Consider the following 26,810-nt stretch of genomic DNA (forward strand, 5'->3'; position numbering starts at 1 on the left):
TTATATGCTGCTGTAACGGTTTGTATGTTAACAAGATACGTGATGTTGCATTTCAAAGAGCATGATGATGTCAACTTGGAGGTAATTTATGCTTAAAATGACCTAATGTTGTTTTAAGTGCTTGAACGAAGTAAAATAATCTCAATTAAGCTGGGATGTTGCAGTGGTTTGTTATCAAATTCGTTTCTGTGGATTTAAACGTTGCACTGTTTTAATTGAAATATCCCACACCATCCGATAAAGGTCCGGTACCGTTCTAATCATTGCGATTCAATGAATGTCATTTTGAAATTAATATCTGTTTGAAAACAAATAAAAGAGAACACATTTACAAATATGTAATTTTTTTAATTTATACTGACACCGCTTGAGAAAAATGTGGCACAGATGGCTGCACACAAGGAAAATAATCCATTAAATTGAAACCTACACTGCTAAGCTGTTGCTGCTGACTGATTCACGGTTCTTATCTGGTCTAGTCTGAAGTTGTACTGACCAAAGATAACGACACAATTATCTATTTATAAATGGCCCACTGTTGAGACATGGCCCACTGGTTGAGAACCGCTGGTCTAGCAAGTATTAATTCTTATTGGTGGTTACTCTTCCATTTCGATTCATACCCTCAAAATTCATGATAAACAACTTTAAACACGGCAGAACAAATGATTTAATAATACTTTTTTTGAAATGGTTTATTCAGTTTTTAATTGTTGCTAAACATGACAAACTATAAGTTTGATCTGGATAGGCTTCGATCTGACGTTATTGAAAATCCAAATTATTGCATCAATATATTCAGACTGTTTAATGAAAACCACAGGAGCACAGGTACCAAGCAAAAACATTAAAATCATTCAACTGAAATTTATATTTCGCTTGCCTATTTTTAAACGACGTATGCTTAGTTTTTACCAAACACATTGTCTGATACGAAAGCAAGGGTCTTTCTTTTACATTTTATTGTCGGCGGAAAATCCCATAAATACCTGTGTAAAAAAATAACTTTGGATCAATATGAATTTTAATTAACATTTATTTGCAACATAAACGATTTAAGCACTACAGTAAACATGAGAATGACGTTATAAATCGTTGTTGTGATGTTATCATTAATGACGTCACTGGCATTTACAGATGTCTAGAGTGACGTCATTCTCTGGTTCTGTGAATCGTCAAACGTTGTAGCGTCTTAAGGAAAAAAATATGTTGCAATATATTTGTTTTTTTTCTTATACTTTAAGGCCCGTCTACACTACAGCTGCACCGAGCTGAACCAGGCGTGAAGTTGTTTACACTGAGCTGAGCTGAGCGCAAAAATCGCTCCAAAATGTCACGTTTTTCTATAGTTGCACGGGGCTTGAGTTTAGCAAAGCGTGAAACGCTCGCCACAATAGAATTTAAATGCAAATTACGCTTTTGCTCAGCTCAGTGCAGCTGTAGTGTAAACGGGCCTTTAAAATAAAATTTCGAATTAAATTATATGTTTCAAATATACACACCGGATGTCTTCATAAGGCTCACTGAAACCAGTCGGCTTGATCAGGATTATAATGCAAGCAAAGGTCGGGCTAAAAAAAACAACCAGCTTATTATGAGGTTCGAACTCACGACCTCCGGTCATACCGGTATGATGGTTGTTTTTCGAGCCCGACCTTGCTTGCATTATAAGGCCGACTGATTTCAGTAAGCCTTATGAAGATGTGCGCCGATATTGTTGGTTAATTAAAAAAATTATAATTAAAATTGAAAATTTAAAGTTAAATAAACTGACTTATTCATAACTATATTGGAAATCGCTTTAAATCAAAAAATCTGAAAATATTACAAACTTACTCAAAAGAAATATAATTTTCATTGTTTTAAAAATAAATAAATAATACATTTGTTCGAAAATTATATTTTAACATTGAACAAATAAATTTAAACCATATTTTTTCTAAATTAAAGAATCAAATTTTATTTAAAATTTAAAAACTTACTTTATCCAGTGATATTTGAGTTTGTGAACCCTCACCGCGCCCTCCCCCCCACAATCGACCTTCTCATACGTCATAGAGGCGTCACTGGACCCGTGGCACTCTCCCCCGCTGTGCACCCCCACAACCTTGCACCCCCTGGCAAACGATGACGTCACACATTTATCGAGGGCGTCCTTTCGGTCTCGGGGATTTCCCTTGAGTTCGGGGGCGATGTTCTCTAAAGAGGGAATTTCCCGGCTCGACCAGCACCCAAGCTCCTCGGTGGAAACTAAAATATTGAAAAAAAATATTTAAAGTGGTAAACTAAAAAAATGTAACTTTTTTATTAAAATATAGGAAGAGGCTATTTACCCGGACACGAAAGTAGTCTGACGTACAATTAGTGATGGGTACAAGCGAAAAAAGTGATTCAGGTAAATATCCTTTAGGCCCCAATGGGGGGATTTACCTGGCCAACAAAGTAATTCAAATCTATTAGTTATGCATAACCCTGCAGTTTAAATTTAATACTACGACCACCCGCACACACCCTAACCCAAGTCAATAAACATCAACGTATTGGTGCAAGCGCAAAAATGCGATCCGGGCAAAAACACCACTTCCTAAAATATACAAAACATTAAAATTTAAACCCTGGAAATCGAAATTCAGGTTGAGACTTGCTTTGAAATAATAATAATTTAACAAATCAAACCATAGTTTCAAGGTATTCGAAATTCGATGTCACATAAAAACCAAAGTTATATCAAGCATTTACATAGAGATCTTACTTTTTGCGACCGATGTGATTTCGTACGCTTGATTGGCCAACCACCCTCGTTTCCCGTCATCCTTACATTCTCCGCAGCTTCCGTACGTTCTGTAGCTCGACCTCGCTGACTTGCTCCCGCTGCACATACCGCCATCCTGTGGCAGAAAGTAGCAAGTATTAACATCCGCTAGGTGGCGGTATACACCAGCATAGTGGTAAGAAGCAATTTAAGTTAAAAAATGTGCTTTTTCTTGCATTCGTTTTGTTGGGTATATAACGTCACATTCTCATTTTTATATTTTCCTAATCAATCTAAATATCCAGATTTTTCGCAAATATCACCAAATCTTTGAGTGTTGCGATATATTTTGGATGGCGCTCTTTTATATGAAATGACGTAATTTTATGCAAACTTATCTGTGTTGTAATAATTTATAAAGAATAAACAGAAAGAGCACGATTAACTGAAAAATCATTTAAATTTAAAACAAACACTTTTTGTCTTGATAAACATTGGTTTGCAATTTCAATATTGACAATGTTTTTTTTCACGTAGGTATTTTAATAATAAATCAAATTTACGACCCAACAAAACGAATGCAAGAAAAAGCACATTTTTTAACTCAAATTGCTTCTTACCACTATGCTGGTGTATACCGCCAGTTTAGCTTACAGCAAAACGTCACACTTAATGAAATGACGTCATACTTTATTGACTGACGTAATTTCTATGAATTGACATTATTCTCTAAAAAACAATTCAGGTTAGTTTAAATTACGTCACTTCCTGTCCACCTGGATAGCGAATACGTCATATCCGGTAAGTTGCGCAATCCTCGCGCATTTCTGGATCGCGTTGTCACGTGACTTGTAATCCTCGCGGAAGTGGGGATGCCCCTCCTTGCTCGAGATCGCTCTCTTTGTGACGTCATCTCGCCAACAACCGAGGCTTTCATACGTCACTATGACAAGACAATGATGTTACAGAACATTGGACATGACTGCAATATAAGCTATTTTTAATCGAAAAAAATTAAATTAAATAATAATACTAAAGTAGCAAATAAAGAAATACTTTTATGAAAAAAAAATTAAATTTTAATAAATATAACGCCAAGTTGTGAAACTGTTAATTCTTTGACTATTTTTGACGACATACAAACCACGACCAATACCTTATTAGGAATTTATATTCTTAAAAGTCGCGTTTAAACTTTAATACTTTGCTTATTTATTTTATAAAAAAAAATTTTTTAGTATTTTATTTTATAAAAAACTTTGAAACCATAAAAATGTAATGTAAAAGAAACTTCAGAAGGGCTAGATCACAGTTTTGAACACATATATGTATGTATGTTTGATTGAATAAAAAATGTATGTGTGACAATTGAATTAGCTGATTAAACGTCACAAAAAATTCAACCAACGAGAAAAGTTTATTTTTTGTAAATATATTAAACATTTACTTAAAAAAAAATAATAATTTCATATTTATTATAAAAACCAACGAAATTAGGGAAATCCCCATCATAAACAAGATGGCTGACATCTCTCACCTGGATAAAACGTTTCTGCGCATGCGCAAGATATGACGTAGCATACCAAAAATAACACGCCAACCTTCATAATCCTGCGCAATATGATAATTCTAAATAGAGTTTTAAACAACCAAGTCTATAGCAAATCAGATTAAGGAAAAATTAAAGAAATTAAAAGCTGCAGTGTAGTAGTTTAAAAAAATATTACTTCAACAATCAAAAATATATTTAAAGAAAACTAACTTACTTAAAAATTGAAAACTAGCTTAAATCGAGGTACAGTTGAGACAATTGATTTAATAAGATACATCCATAAAAACTTATAAAGAGGCTCAGACTAAATCGTTAAATTGCTTCGGTCTTAGGCTTACCAACTTAGTGGCCAACAACCGTTTATCCAAAATATTGCTACAAATAACGCTACAAAGGTAAATTAAATAAACAATATCGAATTTAAATAATCTCATAGTCAAATTTTTGCACAGTAATTTTTTATTTTGCTCCTGTTTCGAATTACTTCAAAACGACGAACGTAGATTAAAGATCTAGGGGTATTGCAACAAACAACGGCAATATATTCAACCATCAAACATGTCTTACTTCTCTACGTTTCAATAATAAAGTTCCGCAAACTAATGGTAAAAGTGTCCTGTGTCTATTTCAATCAGCTCAGATGTTATTTCACGCCAGAAAGATTTGAACTTTCGCCGACATTTAACATCAAACTGTATTTAAATGAAGCGAGTTAAACTGATGCTCTTTAGCGCATGTAAATACAAAGCAATGCGCTTCTGGTAGAATTATGTTTTAAAAGGGTTTATGTAAAATGCACATGACTGTTCATATTTGGTTGAAAGCAGAAAATTATTTTTATTCTGGAACGCATGATAAATTCAGAGATGACGTCACAATGAGACTTCTCAATTAAGTAACCTTGGGAACCTGATGTTGTCGATGTAGTGCACAAAGATGCAACTGAAACTTATTTTAAATGCATTCAATAAGATGGAGGGATGGTTTGGAAAATAAAATTGCTTCTTTTGAAAATATATTTGATGTCTATTCTTTGAGCATCAAAACTTATTTTAAACAAAGTATTTCGTAATTTGCTGTTAGATGATTACGGTTGGTTTTTCATTTTAAAACGCGCTTAAATTACAATTTTACAAATCGCATCGTAGAGCTGCTGACAAAACCGGCTCCAAAATGTGGATTCTTTTGTAGGAAGCACTGATTTCGGATTGTGTCAAATGGTAAATCGTAGTTTTACAAACTTACAATACATTAGCTCATAATCTCAGCTCAATATTAAATTCTGCGATTTGTACTTTGATATCTTGTTTACTTTCGGAAATATCGCACAGTGAATTTTTTTTTCACTTTGTTTAACTGTAGCAAGTGCAAATAACAGAATAGAATGTAGAGGCTATTTACTATTTACTCGGACAAAAAATTAATTTTGGATAAACTATTTGTGCATACAGGTGAACATGCGAGACTGAATCTACAATATCCAATCATATTATGGTATTTTCTAATTACCTTGCGTGCATGAGAGGCGGTTTCCGAGTTATCAAAGTGTTTTGTAGAGAGAGTGCTCCTGGTATTTTTTGATTTTCTTAGTTTGCTGCAAGTTAAGAAAGTTAGAGAACCAATACACTAAACAGCTATTGGAATAAGCTTTTCTTAACTTTTCGCAACAACTTTACCAAATTAATACAAACTACGTTCATTTCTATAGTTCCACAAATATGCCACCCGGTGGCAAAGATTTGCAACTGACATTTACAGCGCGGTAGCGGTATAGAGTGAGGGAAAAGGAAGTGATGAAATTTCGCCCAAGTTTCACAAATGGCGATGCGGCCCAAGCGGCAAACTCTACACACATATGTGTCCGCATGGCGGCGCTACACAAACAGTGTTTTCCGAGTTATTAAGCAACGAATACATCTAAAAGTTGCCGCAAAATATTTGCGCAAATTACGAGGGTTGATGTATTTGAATACATAACACAAACATTACATCTAATGCCGTTTCGCAAACAATTATAATGAAGAAATACTATACTGGACGTCGTTGCGTCAAAAATATAAATGTACAAAAAAATATCATTGAGTTTAATGCAGATATTTTAATTTATATTTTTTTGAGCACATGATAATAAATTACATTAATTACAGGGAAAAAAAGGCGAACTAACGATAAAAGATATAGAGCACCTTGTTTAAACTTTTCACAAATTAAGTCTTGAGCCTAGTGCCCTTTAGCGACACTTAGCGGATAATTGTATTGAAATCAACTAAACGTTCAGGGTTTTTTTGTTACTTACGTTAAACGGAAATTTATCTGTCTAAATCATTTTTACCTAAAAACAATGATGGCCTTCTATATATTTTATGCGGCTACTAAATAAATGATTTTGTTTTTTTAATTATCGTTAGAAGCAACTTTTGCAATAAAAATTTCCTCCAAGGTGCAAATAAGTAGCATCTCCTGAATATTTGCGCATTCACTTCGCAATTTCATATTTTAAAGCAAAAAAATCTTGAAAAAGTGTACAAAAGCCAAAACAATTGAATTATTTGTATTTTTGTGTTACTTTATACTAATTCGACTATTCACAGTGTTAACCATTTGTTCAGAACTCGAAGTAACTTATAAAATATACATGCTCACAAAACGTTTGTAACCCTACGTATGTTATTGCCTCTAGAACTGACCCGTATATTATGTGATTTCAATGTTTTGGAAACACAGCGGAGCCAGCAACAGTCTCTACAACTCAAACCAAACAGTTTTAAATTACACCAATCTACATTCCCATCTCCTAAACATTTCGCAACCCACATACCTGCCTGGCTTATTTGTTGCTAAATTAAGTCGTTTACAGCTGTGACACAAGATTAATATTTGTCCCTTGTAGATTTGGTTCAAGTATTAACTCAATTACAAATGATACAGTAGTGTAGAATCACTTATCGTGAATGCAAAAAAAGTGTGGTTCGGGTTTTTTTTTTTTGCTTTTCTGAACTACTTTTGTACGATAGTGCAATTTACGAAATTTTGAAACGTGATATTTTCCTAATATTTATATTTCTTCTCGTTATGAAAAACAGTGCAATTGATAGGCTGAAAAATTTATATTTACAAACAGACTTTTTAGCTAATTTGATACGGGTTTTACCTTTTAAAAAGTGGGTAACCCCAATAGGTGGTTGGAAAATATTATACGCAGTGTTTTACAAACGGTATGTTTCTTAACACTTCATAATTATACCCCTATAAACCCCGGCAAAATTATGGGCATCGAATAAACCACAATAAGGTTTTATCACAGCCAGACTATAGGGCACAAAAAGTTGCAGACATTCTATTCACAGAATGTTGCTGGCAACAGTTTGCAAACAGATGTTAATAAGAATTGCCTATCCGACATATGGAGAACTTTTAGTTCCCCATTTTACATGTCGCCATTCTTTTGTCTCTGCGCAAAGCGCGGATAATCTTTTGTACGGTCTAGTTCCCTTCTGGCGCTATATGTCACAATACATCTTTATGACGCACAAACGACGCTTTGTCTGCTGGTGCAATGCTTATCGAGTTTCAACAAAGGTGGTGAAAGAAAACCAATAAAAACATTCCTTATTATGTTTAAAAGTATTTCAAAATGTAACAGCACTGGTATAACTTGCTTTTACATAAAAGTCAAGCTTTAAGAAAATATGTATTACCTTTTAGAAACTTAATTGCACAAAGGTATTTCTTTCTTGTCAATCATAAAAAATGCCTACCGTACGTGACAATTTATTGCAGATATCATTTCTTTTTAACACAGTTGTTAAAAACTCTAAATCTAACCAATACATTGCGTGTATAATACCATGAAATAACGCACAATTTGGGGGAATAAATACAAGCAACCTCACAAACAATGAACTGTTTCTTGTGACTAAAATGAGCTTTCATGTTTTGTGTAAGAAAAGGGTATTTCAAATGGTAACCCCACAAAGATTACTTATTTGTATAAATTTAGGTAAACTTATTATAAAATTGTAGTCGGGGCATTTTTGTATGCGTTCTTACAAACGTGTAATAAAGTTAAAGTGCTTTAAAGATTTGTCGGATTTTAAATCATAATTTAAAGTGAGAATGTTCTTACCTTTTGAAGCCAGCAGAGCGGCTGTAATAATTCGAAGGTTGGTGTAAAAAGTGTAAAGGAAGTGCTTTAATCTTGGCTAGCACCGACATCTTTCAAGCTGCTTGATTAAACGCAATTCGCCGTCCAACATTGCATTTCGCGCCAGACCAGTCCAACAAACTGGAGTAGGTGCTAATCACCTTTCTGATAAGACTGATATAAAGACAGGTCCATTAAATGCAGTCCACAGTCTGTCAGTGCTTGCAGTCGTGAATTAAACTACTTGTATTATGTTGGCAGTTTATGGAAAACCGAATAACTAATTTTTTAACAGGGGATTTACATTGTTAGGTTTGCAGCCATACCGGTAACATTTGTATAAAATGCAAAATGTTCAATTTGAAGCATTGAACATCGTTAACACAGAATTAAACGAGCAATAAACAGTGTTTAAAGTTGCAGTCATACTACTTGTATGAGTTACCAGTGATTTATTCCAAACACCGTTTAAAATTTGGTTTAAAAGCTGTCCTCATTCAACATAATTTAGGTTCTTTATTCCGTTAAGCAAATGTGTTGTGAGAGATACCAGTCACAAATGCCGGCTCCAATAAAGGGTTCATTAAGTACCGCTTCCTAAAGTCGTGCAGTAAGCCGATTATCGAATGGCCGTGGGCTGGAGAAACTGGATATTTCGGGTTTCTGCGTCACAAGTTTGCAGACGGGTTGTTTTTTCACGGCGGAGAAACGTTCTTTGTGCTCGATCACGTGACCTGTAACGACTTCCTTTGACTTGACGTCACAGCTATATTTACAGGGCGCTCGTGATTGGCTGGTTGCGGTCACGTGGGCTGCATCGGAGCACTGTGATTGGCTGAGAATGCAATCAGTGTTTATTATTGCCGACATTTTGTCGGGATTCGCAAAGAAGCTTCTTGTTTCGGACAGAGAACCAGCAAAAGTATATAACTGCTCAGCGCACCTGAGTGAATGCAGAAAAGACGCAATAGACAACTGATGTGGGCGAAGATACCAAGATTTGATCAGTGTTAGACTTCAGTTCACTTAGGTGACTGTTTTTTTACCAGTTTAGTTAAAAATGCAGTAAAACGGTGATTTTGATATTTTGAATTTAACCAGTTGTATTTTATTTGTTTTAGACTTGGATGCAATAGTGAAAGAGTGATAAAATACTAAAGGAATTACAGGTTAAGGTAACTTGGAAAAATTGTGCCTATTATCAAGATAACAACCTACATCGTAAGAAACCTACCAAAGCCATGGACAAAAACTCATTTGTTCCTGTAAGTTAAATAAAATATTGTGTTTTTATTCGTTTTCTTGTGTTATTATAGAAACACAACTTTCGACTACTCCAGTGTCTTTAAATAAATACGTTGCTTAAGTATGTTTTTTTACTAAACCGCCGATTGCTAATTGCGACTTTAAAGTGACTGACATTAATTAATACGCCTTTGTACAAATATGAGTTACTTTGTTTGCCTTTGAATGTTATTTTTGCCTATATATGGTGGATTTTTTTTTGTGGTTTGGTGTATTGTGTTATACAATGAAACGGATTAGCTATCCACTACTTTGATGCTTTTAAATGCAATTATTTATGAATACTCATAATTTTTTTAGATCAGCTCCGAAGGTGAACATCGCCACATGAATCACCACCAGAGGAAGCAAAGAAGATCGGGTGGAAAGGGGCATCGTAAAACTCCGTCCCCGCAAAAAGACATCAAAATCCTGCAACGAAGATCATCCCCGCTTCTATCAGATGTCGGAAGCCCGAACGTCGGCACAGTAAGCAACAACACTTACAAACAATCGCCGCAGCGTTACTCGCCCAAAGCACGACCGATGCCGGTCGATAAATCGACAACTTACACTGCCCAGCGACAACTTGACTACAGAACGGATGAGTCGAAGGATAGCAGCTATGCCGGTGCCAGGTTCCACAGCCCCCCGACCCCCGATGTTTTGCCAAAGCCCCCGACCCACTGGATGACCTGTGCTCTCTCCGCCCAACAGATGTCCATTCATCTTAAAGGCTTGCTTAAAGTTCAAGCATAGCTTGCGACGAAACGCTTTTTTATAACGCTGGCAAGGACACCGACTTTTTACACGATTTATCGATTTTTGGACATTACCTTTCGTCGATGGGAAACTACGGCACATGAAATAATCTCCTGTGCATTTTGCTGCTCATAAGCTGTAAACGCAGCATTTTTGCGACGATCTGATCATTTTAATGCTCCGCTTTGTTTTTTTTTCGCACCAGCTTAAGTGTGTAAAGTTCAAGTTTGTCACACGGTTTCTGGTGTGCCATTCTGTGCCTGTGTGCTCACCACTTCCAGCACAGCTTTGTAACTTCAACAAATGGCGTTTTGTATTCTTAAATCAACGATGGTGGCGATTGTGTTAACTCGAAATATCGCTTCCGTGATGCCAAACAGTTTTACTTTGGTTCCATTTGAATTCCACCATTGTTGATTTTCGTCCAAATTTCTTGCACCTTTTAGTCAGTACATGAACCAAGATTTAATCGTTTTTTTTGTATATTTTTGCGTAAATGTTCCTTTTGGTGTCATCGGCGCTGGTGCTGATTGTTAAAGCGACCGATGGCTCCCAACAAATCTAATTTGATGTTTTTAAAATAATTGAGATTCATTTGTTCAAGAATTTACAAAATTTTACCCAAATTATCAGAAAATTATCTTGGTTTGTCTACTAACTATGCACTTGTACCTTTTTGACTAAAAGTTGATTTTATTCCATGTTATTTGCGTGTAGTTTCCCTTTTTTGTTGTTTTTTTTTCATTTTTTTTTTTTTGCAACACTGTGTACCGCTTGCCTGTAGCCTACACAGCTGCACTCTTCCCCCATCTAGTGGCAGTGTTGCCCTACATTCCGATGATTACGCTACTGCCCCACAGCGTTTGTACGCAGCTAAAGTTTTGCAACCGTTGTAAAATGCACGGAAACATCAATTTCACCATTTGACTATTTTTCGATTTTCCAACGTGACTTGCACAGAATCAAATTAAAATTTCTTCAAACTCGTTTAACAAACAATTGCTTTTCAAATCAAAATTTGTATTTTTGATAAAAAACTAAGTACAACAATTTTTTTTCCAAAATTACACTGTTCAAAACTGAATTTACACTTGGATTAAAACCTTCTTATTGCAAAATTTAACACAATATGTATCAAACTCTGGGTTCAACCAATAATTCTGTGCAACTCATTTAACACAGTGAATGCTTTTGATTTTAACGCACTATTCAAATTTGTTTGTTGCAACTCCTTCCCTGTTTAAATTGTACAACTGCATCAACTTTGTTGTTTCGAAACCTATGATTAAACATTATCCAAACCTACCTCTAACCCACCCCTACCCTGAAACCCCAACGCACCCTTCAATCCAAAGTTTTTACTTCATCGTTGACCCCTAAACCCCCCAGAAAAGCTGCTTCCATCCTCCCCCCCCCCCCACCCCAAACTTACCCCAACCCCGGCTCTTTTTAGAGCCACCCAATGATTCAAAAGAGAATTGTGTGTTTTGTGTGAAACATCAAGAATTCACCAGCAGGATAAAGCGGTAGGTCTCCAGATGCTGTAAAACGATTTGTTAAAACAACTTTTTAGCTTCGTATCACATAAAAACTGTTCAATTTTGCCAAGTTTAAAACTCTACACTCTTCGCAATTGGTAAAAACAATATATTTCTGACATACCTAAGTCTTAAAACAATGCATCCCAATTCCTAAAATACTGACTATATTAAGTAAAACTACTACCTTTTGGCATGACTGGCAACCTGTGGATGGTAAGCTGTTTATTTGGCAACCCTTGCCCACACAAACCAATTTTTAGAACCCTTGTCAAAAGCATTCCGAATTGTTTATTACTCTACATATCTGCAGTAAATAAAGAATTATTTCTTGACACTTGAATGCCAATGTGGTTCTAAGTTAAGAGTTGTACTTTCATTTCATCTACAGTAGGGCTGAAGTATTCTTAAAACAGTAGAAGTTTATATAATAAAGGAAATATTCCAATAGTAAAGTTCCAAACCGTCCAGACGAAATGTTTTAAAATTTTTCTAAAATGTATCGGATTTACGACAATGCACTAGTAGTAGCTAGCTAAAGTTACACTATTACAAGCATGGTTTGCTGCAGAAATGCCTAATTTTAGGCTGGCAGTTGCTTTTGGTAATTCTACTGCTAAACTTTTAGTTCATATTGCAATTTCTTGTACATACCAAGCTATTGTGTCCTCAAAAATCCATGTTAGGTAACTTTTTTTTAAATCGACCTATTTGGTCTGAAACACTTAATAAGTATTAACAAATTAATTTATAACAATTCAGTCTTAGTTGATTTATTGCCACAAGCTTTTTGCTTACTTAAAAAAGGCTATGACAGTTTGGTTGGCATTAACAGCAAAATAAACAACAGTTTAATTGACTAAAATTGTTGAAGGAATGTGATAGTGGCAAAGCTGGTAAGTAAATCATTTAAGACCCTATTGGTTTAGTTATAAAACCAGGGTGATCAGGTGGCACTATACAAAGACAAATTGTATTGAATGTTTAACAAGGTTTCACACAAGTACAACCGTTCATCAGGTCAAAGTGGAAATGCTTGTCAAGAATATAATAGAATATATAATATGTATCACCCTATTTAGAATTAGATAAATAAAGCCATTTACAAAGATTGTTTAAAGAGTTAATATTCACATTTTTACTTTTCAGTAAAAACATCTGGTTAACCTCTCTCTTTTAAAATCCATACAAGCTTGTTTGTAAGTCCGAAGTAAACCTTTATTCCATGATTGAACACAAACCAACATTGCAACAATTTAATAAATGATAAATATCAGCTGAAAAGTAACTTACAGCTTAGATTGACATTTTTTAATGATTGCATGAACATAAAAAACACATTCCATGTTACACTTTCTGTTCTTCCATTTTCAACAAAACTTTATAATAATTACCTCACCAACAAAACATTAAAAATATTAACTTTATTCTTTGCCACGCTCACAATTCCGTCCAATCACCAGCCTCCTTTTCCTTTTTTCTTTTTTTTATTGATCGGTTTCTTTCCTTTTGCCTGTTTATTTTGTGTCGGTTTGGGGGAATTTATAGGGGTGTTCCCCTGGCTCCCGGAAGCACTGGAACCGGGTTTGGGGGAATCTGGGGTCGGTGCCGGTGCTGTAGGCTTCGACATATCACTAAACAAAAAAATATGTTTTAAGAAATCGTTTTCTGGCCAAGGGCCAAAGTTTAATGGTTGTGGAATAGTAGCAAGCCAGAAAGTGCTATAACCAATATTATTTGTATGAAATATTAAATTGAGTAATACTCTAGCTTTTTAAAGATATATATATTGCAGCAGCAAAGTTATCATTGTTTTGCTGTTACTGATCATGAATTGAGGTCAACATTTATCTTGCAAGGGCCAAGGTGATTTCCATTATCACATATTCAGTGCTAAACAGCTATGTGGTGACCGTCCTTTAACACTGTGCTTAGTTTTCTTATTTCTACTAGGCGATGCTAAGCTGATTTGTTGCCGCACCGCAAAATTGAATTCAATTTATGAGACAAATACATTATTAAAGTTACACAAAAGTCAAAAAATACATTATTGATGTTATTTACTGTATAATCTTCAAAAATATAGTGAGTTTATTCATATTTGTTTGTAATGTTTAGGCTAAACACTTTTAAATCTTGCAGCTTGACTTAAAACTTATTACCAGCTACAAAAGTAAAGATAAACTGTTTTTACTAAACACCAAATATACTAGTTTCACTGCTAGAATGAAAATAATAATTTGACATATTTTAATATTTCCACCTGGCTTAGAACTAAGTATAATATTTTTTACATTATACAAATTTACAGGTTTGAAATGTGCATAAAAAAACATTATTAAAATCTCAAAAACTCTGAAGTAGCACTGAGGTTATTTAAAAAATCAGTCCTTTTCTGGTAAATGATAATCTCAACTCCTCAAAATGTAACTGAAAATTGATCTGGCTAAATATTGATACTAAGGCCTTACAATCTAATTTGATAATAAAATTATGCATGGTTGGTTACATATGCTTTACTTTAGTGTCTTTAAATCGACAAAATAAATTATTTTCCTAATATTAAAATTAAAATACAAAACTATGTTAAACTCACTAATCGTTTGAGCTTCCGAAATGCGATCCTTGTGTTCCCTTGCCGACACCTCCCTTTCTACGATCCTTACGACGACCTTTGTAGTAAGATCTGAACACAAGATGGCAGCACATTAGCTCATTGGAAAAAAAACATAAAAAAAACTAGGTTCACAGTAAGAAGGTAATTGTTTTCTGAGTTAAAGTTGGACTTCTGCAAACAGAACAAACTCCACAAAAAATATTAACTAATGGTTCCATGGAAAGATTCAAGTTAAAAAATAATTTAAACAGAGGATACAAAATCTGTGGGGACATTTTTGTTGAGAAATTGGAGATAAACTTAAATAGAGAAAAAAATACAGAAATTCTTTAAACTTTTGAAAGAACCTCAAGAGTGTTATTCAATAAATTAAAAAATCTCCTAAGCTCGGTACCAACCAACATAAACATGGCTAGCAAGTGTTGTTATAACAGGGTAAGGCCTGTTATTGGCTTATAAACATTTCAAATATGCACAACTTTATGTAAAAACCTTAAATATTTAGTAAAACACAAAATATGCGAACCTTTCTTTAAGAGGAGCCCAGCGCTCCGGATCGGGCGTAAACCCAACCTGGAAATTCTTCGGTGTTGGATTCTTTTTCTTCTTCTTCGATTTTTTGATTTCTATGTTAGCACTGAAAACAATATACAGAAGTTAAATTATTTTACTTATACATACTATAACATTTTATTTCTAATTTATAAATATCTATTGTAAAAACACAAATTTTATAAAAAAGTAAAGATATATCATAGCACTTGTAAAGCAGAGGAGATTGATAAATGTCAATAAATTTTTACAAAAAAGTGATAGTTTTCTTATAAAAATGAGAAACAGCTTTTAAACATATATATTCTCTGCATAAAAAGTATTGGTCTAGGGGTCTTCAAGTCTGCACAGTTATTTCTACACACCCACGGCATGCTTTCTTGATAAAGAAGTTTAATTAAAATATTGTTGAATGCAATTTCGAAATAAATTTAAGGAAATTTGAAAATGAAGGACAATTTATTAAAGCTTAATACAGTTTTTGTTGCACCTTGTTCGTATAATGATAATAATTAATCAGGTTAATAAAGTTTGACACAAAAGTTTGTTTCTGGCCAGCGAAGTCCAGGCATTACCTTTCATGAAAAAGTTTGGCAACCATTGACTCAACTGAGAAGATAAAGAAATATTTTGTTAATAAAATTCAACGAACCTTCCCTCGGAGACGACCCCGACCTTCTTCGTTTCTTCTTTCGTTTCTTTCTTGTCTTTTTGTTTCTTTACGTAACGAGGCGTTAATCGACTCGTGTTCCGCTCCAGTTCATCCACGTCAACCGTGACCGACAGTTCCGACAAAGAAGGAAGATTGTCGCTTAATCTGGCGAGCAATCGTTCAGGAAAGTTCGAAAGTCAATGTTTAACCAGCAGATGAAAAGCAAATTTTTTTTTTTAATTTGTGACATGAACAGAGAAGGATATGAGGTTGAAAAATGTAGGAATTTCATGCAAGAGAAAAAACCAATAACTTGCAGACAAATGACCACTTTTTTGCCATATTTTTACCTTATCTAAAGTCAAACACATAACCTAAATTACAAACACAAAGTTTTGTTATAAAATGATGTATTAAAGGATACTGGTGAGCCTTCGTTGTGTTGAATTGTGAGTAAGCAAATATGAGCTGGGCCAAAACCTTCTTGTTCTTCGGATCAATTCTGTACAAAAAGTTCAAAATATTTGTAATTTTTTGTTATAAAACATACAGTTAGTCATATAGGCAAAGGTGTCATGCAAGTTAAGTCTAAGCCAGTGGTTCTTAACCTTTTTCTTTTGTGGCTTCTAGGGATGTTCAAAGTAGAATACCAAAGTATTCTAGAATAATAGGTTTCGAATCTAGAATAACGAATCCAGAATAGCGAATCCTAGTATATTTTTATTAAATTATTTAACCTCGATTTTGTTTGGGGAATGGATTAATCTTTTTCTACCCTACAGGGCCAACATTTACAGCAATAAATCGCCCAAAATATTTGCTAACATGTGTACATTATAATAAAAAAATGTTTTACATTCTTAACAACTGTCATTTAAAGCAGTTGTGTGAACTGTAATACATGTCCACTGTGCAGGTTGTTGCCAAAACTTATATTTTTGCCAATAGTGAGTACAATGCAACACTGCACACAGAACTCTTTAGAAATTCGGTACAGTTTTTAAAAGCATTGTTGGGCCTTAGTGCTTCTTTTTTGACGAATTGATCTGTTATGCAGTCAAATAATGCACTGCAAAGAATACAAAGTTACTATTGACATAACGAATACTTGACAATTTACGCTGTGCATAACTGCATAACCTCGCTGAATATTGGCCTAAAGTTGACCTTAAGTAACCCTATAGCGCATTTTCTCGATGGCCAGCACGTGTTACTTTTGCAACTTAACGCATTTAGGGAAATTGCGAACTCCGCTCCTGACATTACACGTTAGTCGCTCGCCCAATAACGCTTGATTGACACTTAATTATTAAACGAACGTTATCGCCAGACGCGAAGTAATTGGTCGCCCGAAAAAACGCTGACACTGCACTAACGGGTTACATTTAAAGCAAGCACTATAAAATGGTCGCCGCAGCGACATGCCAACTTACCGCACGCGTTTGTACAATTAGGCGCAACAATCGGCGGTAAAACATTAAATTATATCGGTTCCAATTACCCGAAATAAACGGCAGAATTGGATTCGAATCCCATCTGGATTCGAATCCAAGGATTCGATATTCTACTTTGAGCATCCCTAGTGGCTTCTTTTCGTTGCACAAAAATTCTGTGGCCCAATAAATTTTTATAAAAGAACAAACTATAAAAAGGTTTAAAACAAAAAATAGCGGAGCACATGGCACAGCTTGTTTATTCTTGCTCCTGAAGAATAAATTTACGTCAATCTAGATTCTTTCTAAATTCCTCCCCAAGCCATTATTCCTGTAAAATTAGGTATAGTGACACAAATGAAACTTAATTGTTTATTAAATCTAGCTTGTTTAAATTGGTCTGTGGCCCACCTAAAAAGTTCCCATGGCCCAATGTTAAGAACCGCTGGTCTAAGCGAATACTGAGTTTAAATGGAGTAATTATTTGTTAAAATGCTATCACAATGTTTTGTAATTCTACACAGAATGTCTAACAAATCAAAATATTTCCTTTGCCTAATTTCTTTTGGAAGTTTTAATTGTTGATGACAAGAGCAGAAATTTGGCTTAACTTTACAGCCTGCTTTAATTAAATGCAATACACCGAAACCATATATGTTAATAAATCTAAAATGCCAAATTTGTCAAAGTTTATATATTTTAATACAACTTTTTGTTAGTTCAGTCCTAGTAGTTGTGTTTTAGGCTATTTAGAACAAGCATCCAACCTTAGAATTGCCTCTAGTGTTTCAGCAGCTTGGTTTGGTTTGTTGTGGTTTAAACTGTATTGAGATGATTCCCACATTAAGTGGGAGATGGTCGCATGTGAACTCTGAAATAAACAATACTTAGGTCAACAGGTTCCCTGCATTATAACCATGGTTTCCAATCTAAGTGGAGTTGGTTACTTTAAAAGTAAAATCTGAGAAAGTTTTAAGAAAAAAAATTAATGATTAATAGGTTTCCAAACACAGGATCAAATTTGAGCCTATAACCTAAAAATCATCACAATTGCAGTTTTTGAATTTGATCAATTTTTGTTTATTTGACTAAAGTAATGAAATCATTTGAATTGAAGGATGAACTTTTCCCCGAAATATCGTAATAAAATGCTCGGTATCGTACATTTGATACCTTACCTTGTTGTTTTTATGCCACTCGATCGCACGGTTGAACAGGTCGATGATCGCTTGTGGGTCAGCGTTCTGTGCTTTATAGAGTGACACTTGGCACGCCACCATCGCTGGCAGGTGACACATGCCAGGTAGTCGCTCTATCTGCCGACAAGACTCTTCAAGCTGGAAGAACATATGCTTTTAGTTCAGTGTTTCTCAACCTTATTTCGCTGCAACTTAAATTTAAGCGTTAGTTCAACAGCGAAACTTTGGCGACCCAACTCTTCACTGAACTTTTTGTAAGCTTTAACAAACCCAATGAAGACAATAACATTTTAATAAGTTGGAATATAACAAATATGAGCCATGAGTTCCTATTACTTCAGTAATTTCCTCAAATTTTAAATAAATCTTGCTCGAAACCAATCTCAATACACTTAACCACCTCATGCAGTCTGTCATCCGACCAAATCTAAAGCCAACAAATGTTCCGGCTGTGACTCGTTGGTTGAGAAACCTGATTGAGAATGTTTCAAATGACTATTAATGAAAAACGGATAAACACTTGCCTAAAATAAAGCTTAAAACTTGATAAACTTATAGAAAATCCCATATTTATTTTTCCTAAAATGATTTACCCAAACAGCTAGTGAAACTAGCATAGCTTGAAATGAAACTTAAAACCCTTGCAGAAGCATTGTGAGAACGTTCTTCAATAAAAATAACATTTTTTTCTATTAGTAAACTTATATAAAATCCCATATTTACACTGAAAGGGATCGTGGTTTTCAAACTAGTCTTGTCTTGCAAAATAAAGTTGCAATAATTTGTTTATTAACTACTCTGCTAAGAACCCAAATGCTTTTTGATCACAATATTATTTTTAAAACATTAAATTTCACAAAATTAAAGATGATTAATAGTTTCCAACCTCTCCTTGTCCGAGTAGGAGTTGGATAAGAGCAAGTCGTATGTTTGTGAGATCGAGTCGGGGGGAAATATCAGGGTCAGACCTCTCCTCGATGAATGCCTGCGAAGTGTACTGATTAATAACTAAAGTTAAAATGACAAAGCACCGTTTTTAAATGACTTGACTTTAATTATAAGTATTTGGGTAAAAATAACATGACTTTTTCAATATGAGTTGACTTAAATTTAAGTCATTTCAAAGTGACTTGTTTACAACACAAATAATAGAATCACAATCACGTTAAGGAATAGATTTGTTTTTCACAATGTAACAATAAATAAAGCTATTAAACGAAAGAATAAATGAAACCATTTAACAGGTTTTGAATTAGGTATAATGGCGAACAAAATAAAAAATAGTTTAAATATAAGTTTAGCTTCATGTAAAATAAATTAAAACACTTTGTGAAAACCTTGAGGTCTTGAAGTCGTAATAAAACTACAAATTAAAGTTTTAATAGAAAAAAATTAATATTGTGGTCTGCCAGCAGAAAAGTTGAGAACACTGGATTGAGTTTATAATAAAGCCGTCACCTTCAGATGCTCGACGGCTTTCTCTGCGTTCTTCTCTCGACAAAGTTGCGCCGCTCGGATCAAACACGGGATGTCACTATCCGAGTGGTCACGCTGGAGCGATTTCAACAACTTGCGACACGGCTCCCACTAGGTGGAGGTATACAGTTACGATAACTACACATACAGTGTTTCACACATTTTTATGAAATAAATCAAAAGACAAGAATTAAATTCATAGCTTTCAAAGACCTAAAGTTCTCTCAATGTGTTAAGTATATGATTCGAAGAGAAAACACCAATAAATGCAAAGGTCAACTCAATAACAAATCATTTAAAAAGTCCCCGGTTCACGATTTGAAATGTTGTTTTCATTCCTTGCATTAACTTTAATCTAATTTACTCATGATATGTTTTAAGACAAGCTAACTACAACAAAATTGCTTTTTTTGGCTTCTGCTGTGAAATCAAGGATTTTTGTTTGGTCGGGGAATGAAATGTAAAAACATGGAGGCACAACGCAGGAAATTGTTTGGAATTTGGCAGGACTTTTATTTTAGAAGGAGATACAAGGGTTTATACCGAAATGTTTTGGCAAACAAGTTGCAATAGACATTAACCTCATAGCTGTAAGGCTAAAAGCATGAAAAATGTTTGCGGCTAAAAAAAACATTTTCTGTAGATATTGATAAAGTAAGTACCTAAGTGACATAACAAAGATCTAAATAAATATAGATAATATTAAGCTTAAACCACGACACATTGACAAAAATACTTTTATGGATAAGCAGGTAAAACCACAATACATAGCCACATCACTTGCCTGGTTTGAATACATGTGAAGCAAAGCTCGGTTGAAGTCGATCTTTTTCCTCTGAGCCGACACGAGTTTGTTCTCGACCCCCGACGCAATCGTGGCTTTCATTTTCTTCCGAGAGTCGAACACATTTTGGTCCTGAACAGAAACAAGCAAAGAACAATATATTAGTTGAAACACTTTTGTTTATTGTATGTTTTAATATTACAAAATTACTTACAAATTTTTTTAAGTTTCGTAGATATATTGATAAGTATAAAATAAAAATCACATCAAGCATGAATGAAAATGCATCTAACCTTATTGATGCTGATAATGTTGTTTGAAACGACGGCCACGAGCCCAACATCTGTCGGTCTTGTTCGGATCACATTGTTGTAAATCGTCAACGCTTCGTCGTGCTTTCCCTGTAGTTGCAGCGCGTAACCAAGTTGCACCCTGGACATACAGACATTGTGAGCTACAAAACCCAGTAAAATAAGTACATACTTATTCAGACCGGAATGTTGCCTTTTATTTAAATAGAAAAAAATGTAATAAACCAGTTTAATAAAACAAGTGAAATCTGAGTTTATGTCGCCACTCACTTTCTTTAAAATGATAAATCAAAATCTAAAAAGTATTTCGATTTTAATAAATAGTTTGACATAGAATTTTTGAGTTTAATCTTTTTAACTAACAGCACAAAAGTGTCGCAATATTGTCTAGATTAAAAAAAACAAACAATAAGATAAATTTTAGGGAACCAGATCAACGCTTTAAACATTCCAGAAAAAAGCAAATAAAAAAATATTGTGATTCATTAAATGATCTAGCATTCATATCTGAACAACTAGTTAATATTAACATAAGTTAAAAAATATGTCAAAGACCAGGTTTTAAACTTGAGTTCGATGATGACCAGTTGAACCCTTGAACAAAGATTTGAAGCAAAATGATTTTCAATAAAAATACAGAAGGCAGACTATATATTCATTAACATCCGATGATTTAAAAAAAAATCCAGAAAAAGCAAATGAAAAACATTGTGATTTATTGAAAGTTTTATCTTTTATATTTTTATCTGAACAACTTGTCAACAAAAATTTAAAACATTAAAACAATTGTCAAAGACCAGGTTTTTGATTTACTTACTTGATAACGGAAACTTCCGCTTCTATTTCCGCTTCCGTCATATCCGCATCGTCTGCGAACATTTCACGACACGACGTTTCCGCGTCCTCCAGCAGTTTCTGTGCATCAGCGATTCTGTTCCGTCCCAGTAACCAGCAAGCTTTGTTGTACATTTGCTCGTAAGATTCAACTTCAAATCCAATTTCAGTCTGGAAATTAAAAAGCAAATTTAGAAAGAGAATTTTATTTTCTCAAAACAAACACAGTGCCTTGTTTATTACGCATAATACTTTTAACCTTCACATTTTTATTAATTTAATGCGCTAAATGATTACTGGAAGTTAAACTCAACTCAGTACAAGAATTATATTTAATCTCGTTTTTCCATTCGCAATCTGTTTTAATTCACAATTAAATGATATAAAACAGCAAAATATTCTAAAAAATGTAAATATAAAAGATTGGTTCGCGAATGTTTCAGAATTTCTAATTTGAATTGTGAATACAAACAAAGTGTGACGAAAAAACTAAAACTTTAAGTCCGAATCATTAGGACATTCCTGTCATAAAAACTAGTATATATGCCAAATCATGTTTGTTTATACAGAAAGCTACGTCTTAAGTCCAAAAATAGCAAAATCTTCAAACAATTTAAACAAAAACAGCAAACTTACAGCAACACAACAAGCCTAAGAAATTAACGACAACAAAATTTGCCAAATTAAATTGCTGACCTCGACATTTTCGAAGATGGACAGCGCTGCGTGGACGGCCGACACGTTTGTCTTCCGCTCGTCCTCGTAATCGTCCGAACATTCTTTCATCAACTGACGATAAACTTTCAACGATTCCTGGTAACTTCCCAGCTTGTACAACTAAACACAAGTTTTATTGAATAAACTACTGAAAATTAAAAAATATATTTATCTAAGGTCGAGATTAAATTATCCTTCTCACAAAATCATTTTTTTATTAGTGAAAACATTCCCAGTTTGCAGTTCTAAACAGTAGTTTAATTAAGGAAAATCTTTAATTATATTGTTACAAATGTAAAGTAAATTTCATTTAGCACTTTTCAAGTCAAGTCATTGCGATAGTTCATTGGCATTTAAAAATAAGTACCAATAAAATTTGTTAATCTTGCACAATAATATACCGAAAGCCATTGCAGACTCTTCACCGAATCTGTCGATCAATGATGCAAGCAGGGCAGACTAGAAAAACAACTAGCCTGCAGTGAGGTTCGAACTCACAATCTCTAGTCAAGCCGGGACCATCGCTCTACCAACTGAGCTATGCAGGCTCAGAAGGGAACGAGTCGAGAAACAACCATGCGCCAATGCTTGCTCATTCTGTTAGTACAAGCAACTTCAATTGAAGGGGATTCACAATACCATATCATTAAGTAATGAAACATGAACACTCATATGTGTGTTTACAACTGAGATCTAGCCCTTCTGAAGATGCTTTTTGACCAATGATTACGGCTTACATATCATTAGTATACCGAAAGCCATTGCAGACTCTTGCACAATAAACATCAAAAACTGTTTTTTCATAAAAAAAACATATAATTGTTTTACAAAATTTAAGAAAGTAACACAATGTACAAATAACACTTTTACTAATTTATATAATTTTAATGGTAAATTAAGAGTTCACACATTTGTCAATTGAGACTCAGTGAGTTAAGTTAATATTGAATAACTCAAAGCAAAGTTAATTTACTAAAATCTAGTTTAAACTTACAACTTGTGCTTTGAGCTCCAAAGTTCTTAGATCAGGTTGTTTTACTTCTTTGATGGTTAACAATGCCTCTTCTGTTTGTAACAATCGATATTGACAATAGGCCTTTTCAAACATCAACAAACTGAAATAAAATGCAAGATAATTATTGTACTTCAAAGTTTTTTTTAGGCAAAAAATTACAAAAAATAAATTAAGAAAAATAAATTGGCATTGTAAATTTACACAAAAAAAAGTTCAACTTCAACTTTTAACCAGAAAATAGTTATAATAATAACAAAAATTAAGCAACATTTCAATCATACATAACAAATGTTCATGCTTAATTCAATAAAAACATAGCAATATAAAACATGTTTGTATACATACTCTGCTATTTCTTGTTGTGTTTCAATGAACCTTAGTGCTTCTGAGAACTGACTCATTTGAATCATGCAGACAACCTTACAATGCATCGCCTCAACATCACTATTGCCTTCCTTTGTGTGGATGACTGCACAAAATAAGCATAAAACAAAAATTAGAGAGAATCCATAACTAACCTACCTAAAAAACTAGTCATTGGTCGTTTTTAAAAAAGTACTTTTTTAATTCATAATTTTAAGTTGCACTTAAATACAGATTGAACAATTTTCAGGAATTTAGGTAAAAAAAAAAAAAGTTTAGGTGTGCACACAAGTTCCTTTAAAAAAGTTTGGGTGTGCACACAAGTTCCTTTAAAAAAGTTTGGGTGTGCACACAAGTTCCTTTTAAAAAAGTTTAGGTGTGCACACAAGTTCCTTTAAAAAAGTGTGGGTGTGCACACAAGTTCCTTTAAAAAAGTTTGGGTGTGCACACAAGTTCCTTTAAAAAAGTTTGGGTGTGCACAGAATGCAGACTGGAAATGCATAATTTTAGCATAACAACAATTCAATCCTGTATTGGCACAGTTTTCTTATGTAACACCAAATTATTTACAGTGACACTTTAATCAGCGGAGTCGGTTGAAAATAACCCGAGTCCAACTCCAGCCAAAACAATAAACCCGAGTCCGACTCCGGCCAAATGTGCGATTTCGTCGAGTCCCGAGTCCGGCCTGGACTCTACAGCCTGTATTCCGCCAATTTACATAACTAAAATGACATGGATATTCAGCAATCCACTTATAGGATTCATTCACTCACAAAACATAGTTGGAAAATATTCCACCATATGCTATTCCACCTTTACAATTTACAGTTGGCGCCATATCAGTTTTAAAATTTTATACTGCGCATGCGCACGTCGGACTCGGGTAGTTTTACATGGTCTTACTCGAGTCCCGAGTCCGACTCTGGCAAAACAAACCGACTCCTCGAGTCGTGAGTCCACAGCCCTGGTACTAGGTATTAAAAATGCTATTGGTAATTTGCAAATTTCCCAGAATTAAACTGTTTTTAACATTATTGTTGCCAGAAAATTGTAAAGTTTAGCAACTCTATAACAGTTGACCAGGGTGTAAATACAAAACTTGAAAATCACTAGAAAATATAACTTACTTTTATTTGCAGTTTTCAGCGCTTGCTTGTAATCGGATAAATGCACAAACTTGTTAAGTTCGTTGTAAAGTGCAGTCAGCGTTGTTTGGCCAGCATTAGCCATTTTGATTGATTTAACAACACACTTTAATTAATAATAAACATTGAAAGCAAAAACTAGGTTAGTATTAAATTTGAAAAAAAGTATTATGGGTTCGTAGGCTAATTCATAAAAAGATGAAAACTATCCTTGACTTTAGAAGTAAAGGCGCTGCTCTAGAATCCTACCACAGCGTTGAAACAATTATTAAAGCAACACACATTATTTGGGTTAGGGTGTCGGTTAGTGTTTTGGTGAGGGTGGGTCAATTATTATTATATAGCTTAGGCCTTAACCTCGGGTAATACTAATTTACGGAATGATGAATGGTCGGAACGCTCACTAATTTACGGAATGGTCGGAATGGAATAAATAGGGCCGAAACTAATTTGATGAATGGTCGGAACGGAATGAACTGTTGGAATGAAATGAACGAAGCTGTAGGACCAGAATGAACTGTCGGAATGAAATAAACGAAGCTGTAGGAACAGAATAAACTTTCGGAATGAAATGAACGAAGCTGTTAGGGTTAGGGTTAGGGATGAACTTTCGGAATGAAATGAACGAAGCTGTATGAACAGAATGAACTGTCGGAATAAGATGAACGAAGCTAACCCTAACCCTAACAGCGTCATTCATTCCATTCCGACAGTTCATTCCGTTCCGACCATTCATCAAATTAGTTTCGACCCTATTCATTCCATTCCGACAATTCCGACCATTCCGTAAATTAGTGAGCGTTCCGACTATTCCGACCATTCATCAATCCGTAAATTAGTGTTACCCTTAACCTCTACCTAAACTCAAACGCTAACCCACACCATAACCTAAGTTTTGTGCGTTGTCGTAGGATTCTAAACCAGCGCCAAATCTTATTTGAACCAATTAATTAAAATCTGTAAATAACTTTAAAATAAAAAAAAAATTAAGTTTTGTAAGGTAACGTGGAGCTGATTAAAACATCAAGACAACAAGGAGTTCGTCACACATGATTGCATTTTAAACGATGATTTTTCTTTAAAATAATTAATCTCTTTGATAACTTGTCTGTGCAAATAAAAAAAGTGTTTATTTTTTTCTGCTGCTATGTGAAGCAAAATCCAATTTACTGGATACCAAAACAAACAATTTATTTCCTAATCAACATTCTTGCAACCAAACCAAACCAGGATTTTAACGTTTTATTTACGTCACACGAAAATCAACTTCAGCACCATTTTATGTCTTATTTAAAAAAAATACATTTCATAAATTTGGGATAAAATTAACTCTTTGAAACACATATTTAGGCTGCACACATTCGCATTAGCATAAAAATCCTCTAATTGAGATGAACAAAATAAATTGCTTTGTTTGTTTAGAAAATAAAAAAACATGAGGTAAGGATATTTTGATATTCAGTCTTTTAATTTAGAAAAAAAAGTTAAATTATATGTATTTGTTTAGAAAAAGAGATATAGCAAGAATTCTAAGAGCGGTAAGATAGCTAGAAGTTTTATTGGACACAGCGAAACTGTAATAAAATTTACGATGAAAACTAATAAATAATAAATTCCTTTAACTTCTTAAAGGAAATGAATATATTTCAGCCGTTTATTAAAAACAACTTTTTAACG

At 34.1% G+C, this 26,810-nt stretch overlaps 3 protein-coding genes across 3 annotated transcripts; 1 reads left to right on the top strand and 2 right to left on the bottom strand.

Annotated features, from left to right (window-relative positions):
- Window positions 1–1,978: 1,978 nt before the first annotated feature.
- LOC146165713 (uncharacterized) lies at window positions 1,979–4,393 on the bottom strand. The gene is made up of 4 exons (XM_083381010.1): window positions 4,290–4,393; window positions 3,529–3,695; window positions 2,753–2,888; window positions 1,979–2,250 (listed from the first exon to the last, which is right to left on the bottom strand). The coding sequence occupies exons 1-4, from the start codon at window positions 4,357–4,359 to the stop codon at window positions 1,979–1,981; spliced, it is 645 nt and encodes a 214-aa protein (XP_083237136.1). The 5' UTR covers window positions 4,360–4,393.
- A 4,974-nt stretch (window positions 4,394–9,367) lies between these two features.
- On the top strand, window positions 9,368–10,979 carry LOC146165714 (uncharacterized). The gene is made up of 2 exons (XM_083381935.1): window positions 9,368–9,713; window positions 10,054–10,979. The coding sequence occupies exons 1-2, from the start codon at window positions 9,690–9,692 to the stop codon at window positions 10,489–10,491; spliced, it is 462 nt and encodes a 153-aa protein (XP_083238061.1). The 5' UTR covers window positions 9,368–9,689; the 3' UTR covers window positions 10,492–10,979.
- Window positions 10,980–13,241: 2,262 nt separating this feature from the next.
- LOC146165715 (signal recognition particle subunit SRP72-like) lies at window positions 13,242–25,236 on the bottom strand. The gene is made up of 16 exons (XM_083381757.1): window positions 25,116–25,236; window positions 23,968–24,091; window positions 23,602–23,722; window positions 22,587–22,727; window positions 21,874–22,061; window positions 21,039–21,177; window positions 20,746–20,877; window positions 19,944–20,072; window positions 19,372–19,470; window positions 18,465–18,623; window positions 18,054–18,157; window positions 16,278–16,355; window positions 15,854–16,018; window positions 15,176–15,286; window positions 14,629–14,718; window positions 13,242–13,666 (listed from the first exon to the last, which is right to left on the bottom strand). The coding sequence occupies exons 1-16, from the start codon at window positions 25,216–25,218 to the stop codon at window positions 13,489–13,491; spliced, it is 2,061 nt and encodes a 686-aa protein (XP_083237883.1). The 5' UTR covers window positions 25,219–25,236; the 3' UTR covers window positions 13,242–13,488.
- Window positions 25,237–26,810: the final 1,574 nt, after the last annotated feature.

Source organism: Ascidiella aspersa, chromosome 2 (assembly GCF_963924565.1).
Source record: "Ascidiella aspersa chromosome 2, kaAscAspe10.2, whole genome shotgun sequence".
NCBI lineage: Eukaryota > Metazoa > Chordata > Ascidiacea > Phlebobranchia > Ascidiidae > Ascidiella > Ascidiella aspersa.

Coding starts and splice junctions, on each gene's coding strand:
- LOC146165715 (XM_083381757.1), bottom strand. CDS start 25,218: ATGGCTAATGCTGGCCAAACAACGCTGACTGCACTTTACAACGAACTT. Junction 18,158..18,464: donor AGTGGCATAAAAACAACAAG/GTAAGGTATCAA, acceptor TGTTTATTTCAG/AGTTCACATGCGACCATCTC. Junction 15,287..15,853: donor GGGGTCGTCTCCGAGGGAAG/GTTCGTTGAATT, acceptor TATTGTTTTCAG/TGCTAACATAGAAATCAAAA.
- LOC146165714 (XM_083381935.1), top strand. CDS start 9,690: ATGGACAAAAACTCATTTGTTCCT. Junction 9,714..10,053: donor ACAAAAACTCATTTGTTCCT/GTAAGTTAAATA, acceptor TAATTTTTTTAG/ATCAGCTCCGAAGGTGAACA.
- LOC146165713 (XM_083381010.1), bottom strand. CDS start 4,359: ATGAAGGTTGGCGTGTTATTTTTGGTATGCTACGTCATATCTTGCGCA. Junction 3,696..4,289: donor CGCAGAAACGTTTTATCCAG/GTGAGAGATGTC, acceptor GTCTTGTCATAG/TGACGTATGAAAGCCTCGGT. Junction 2,889..3,528: donor ATGACGTATTCGCTATCCAG/GTGGACAGGAAG, acceptor TTTCTGCCACAG/GATGGCGGTATGTGCAGCGG.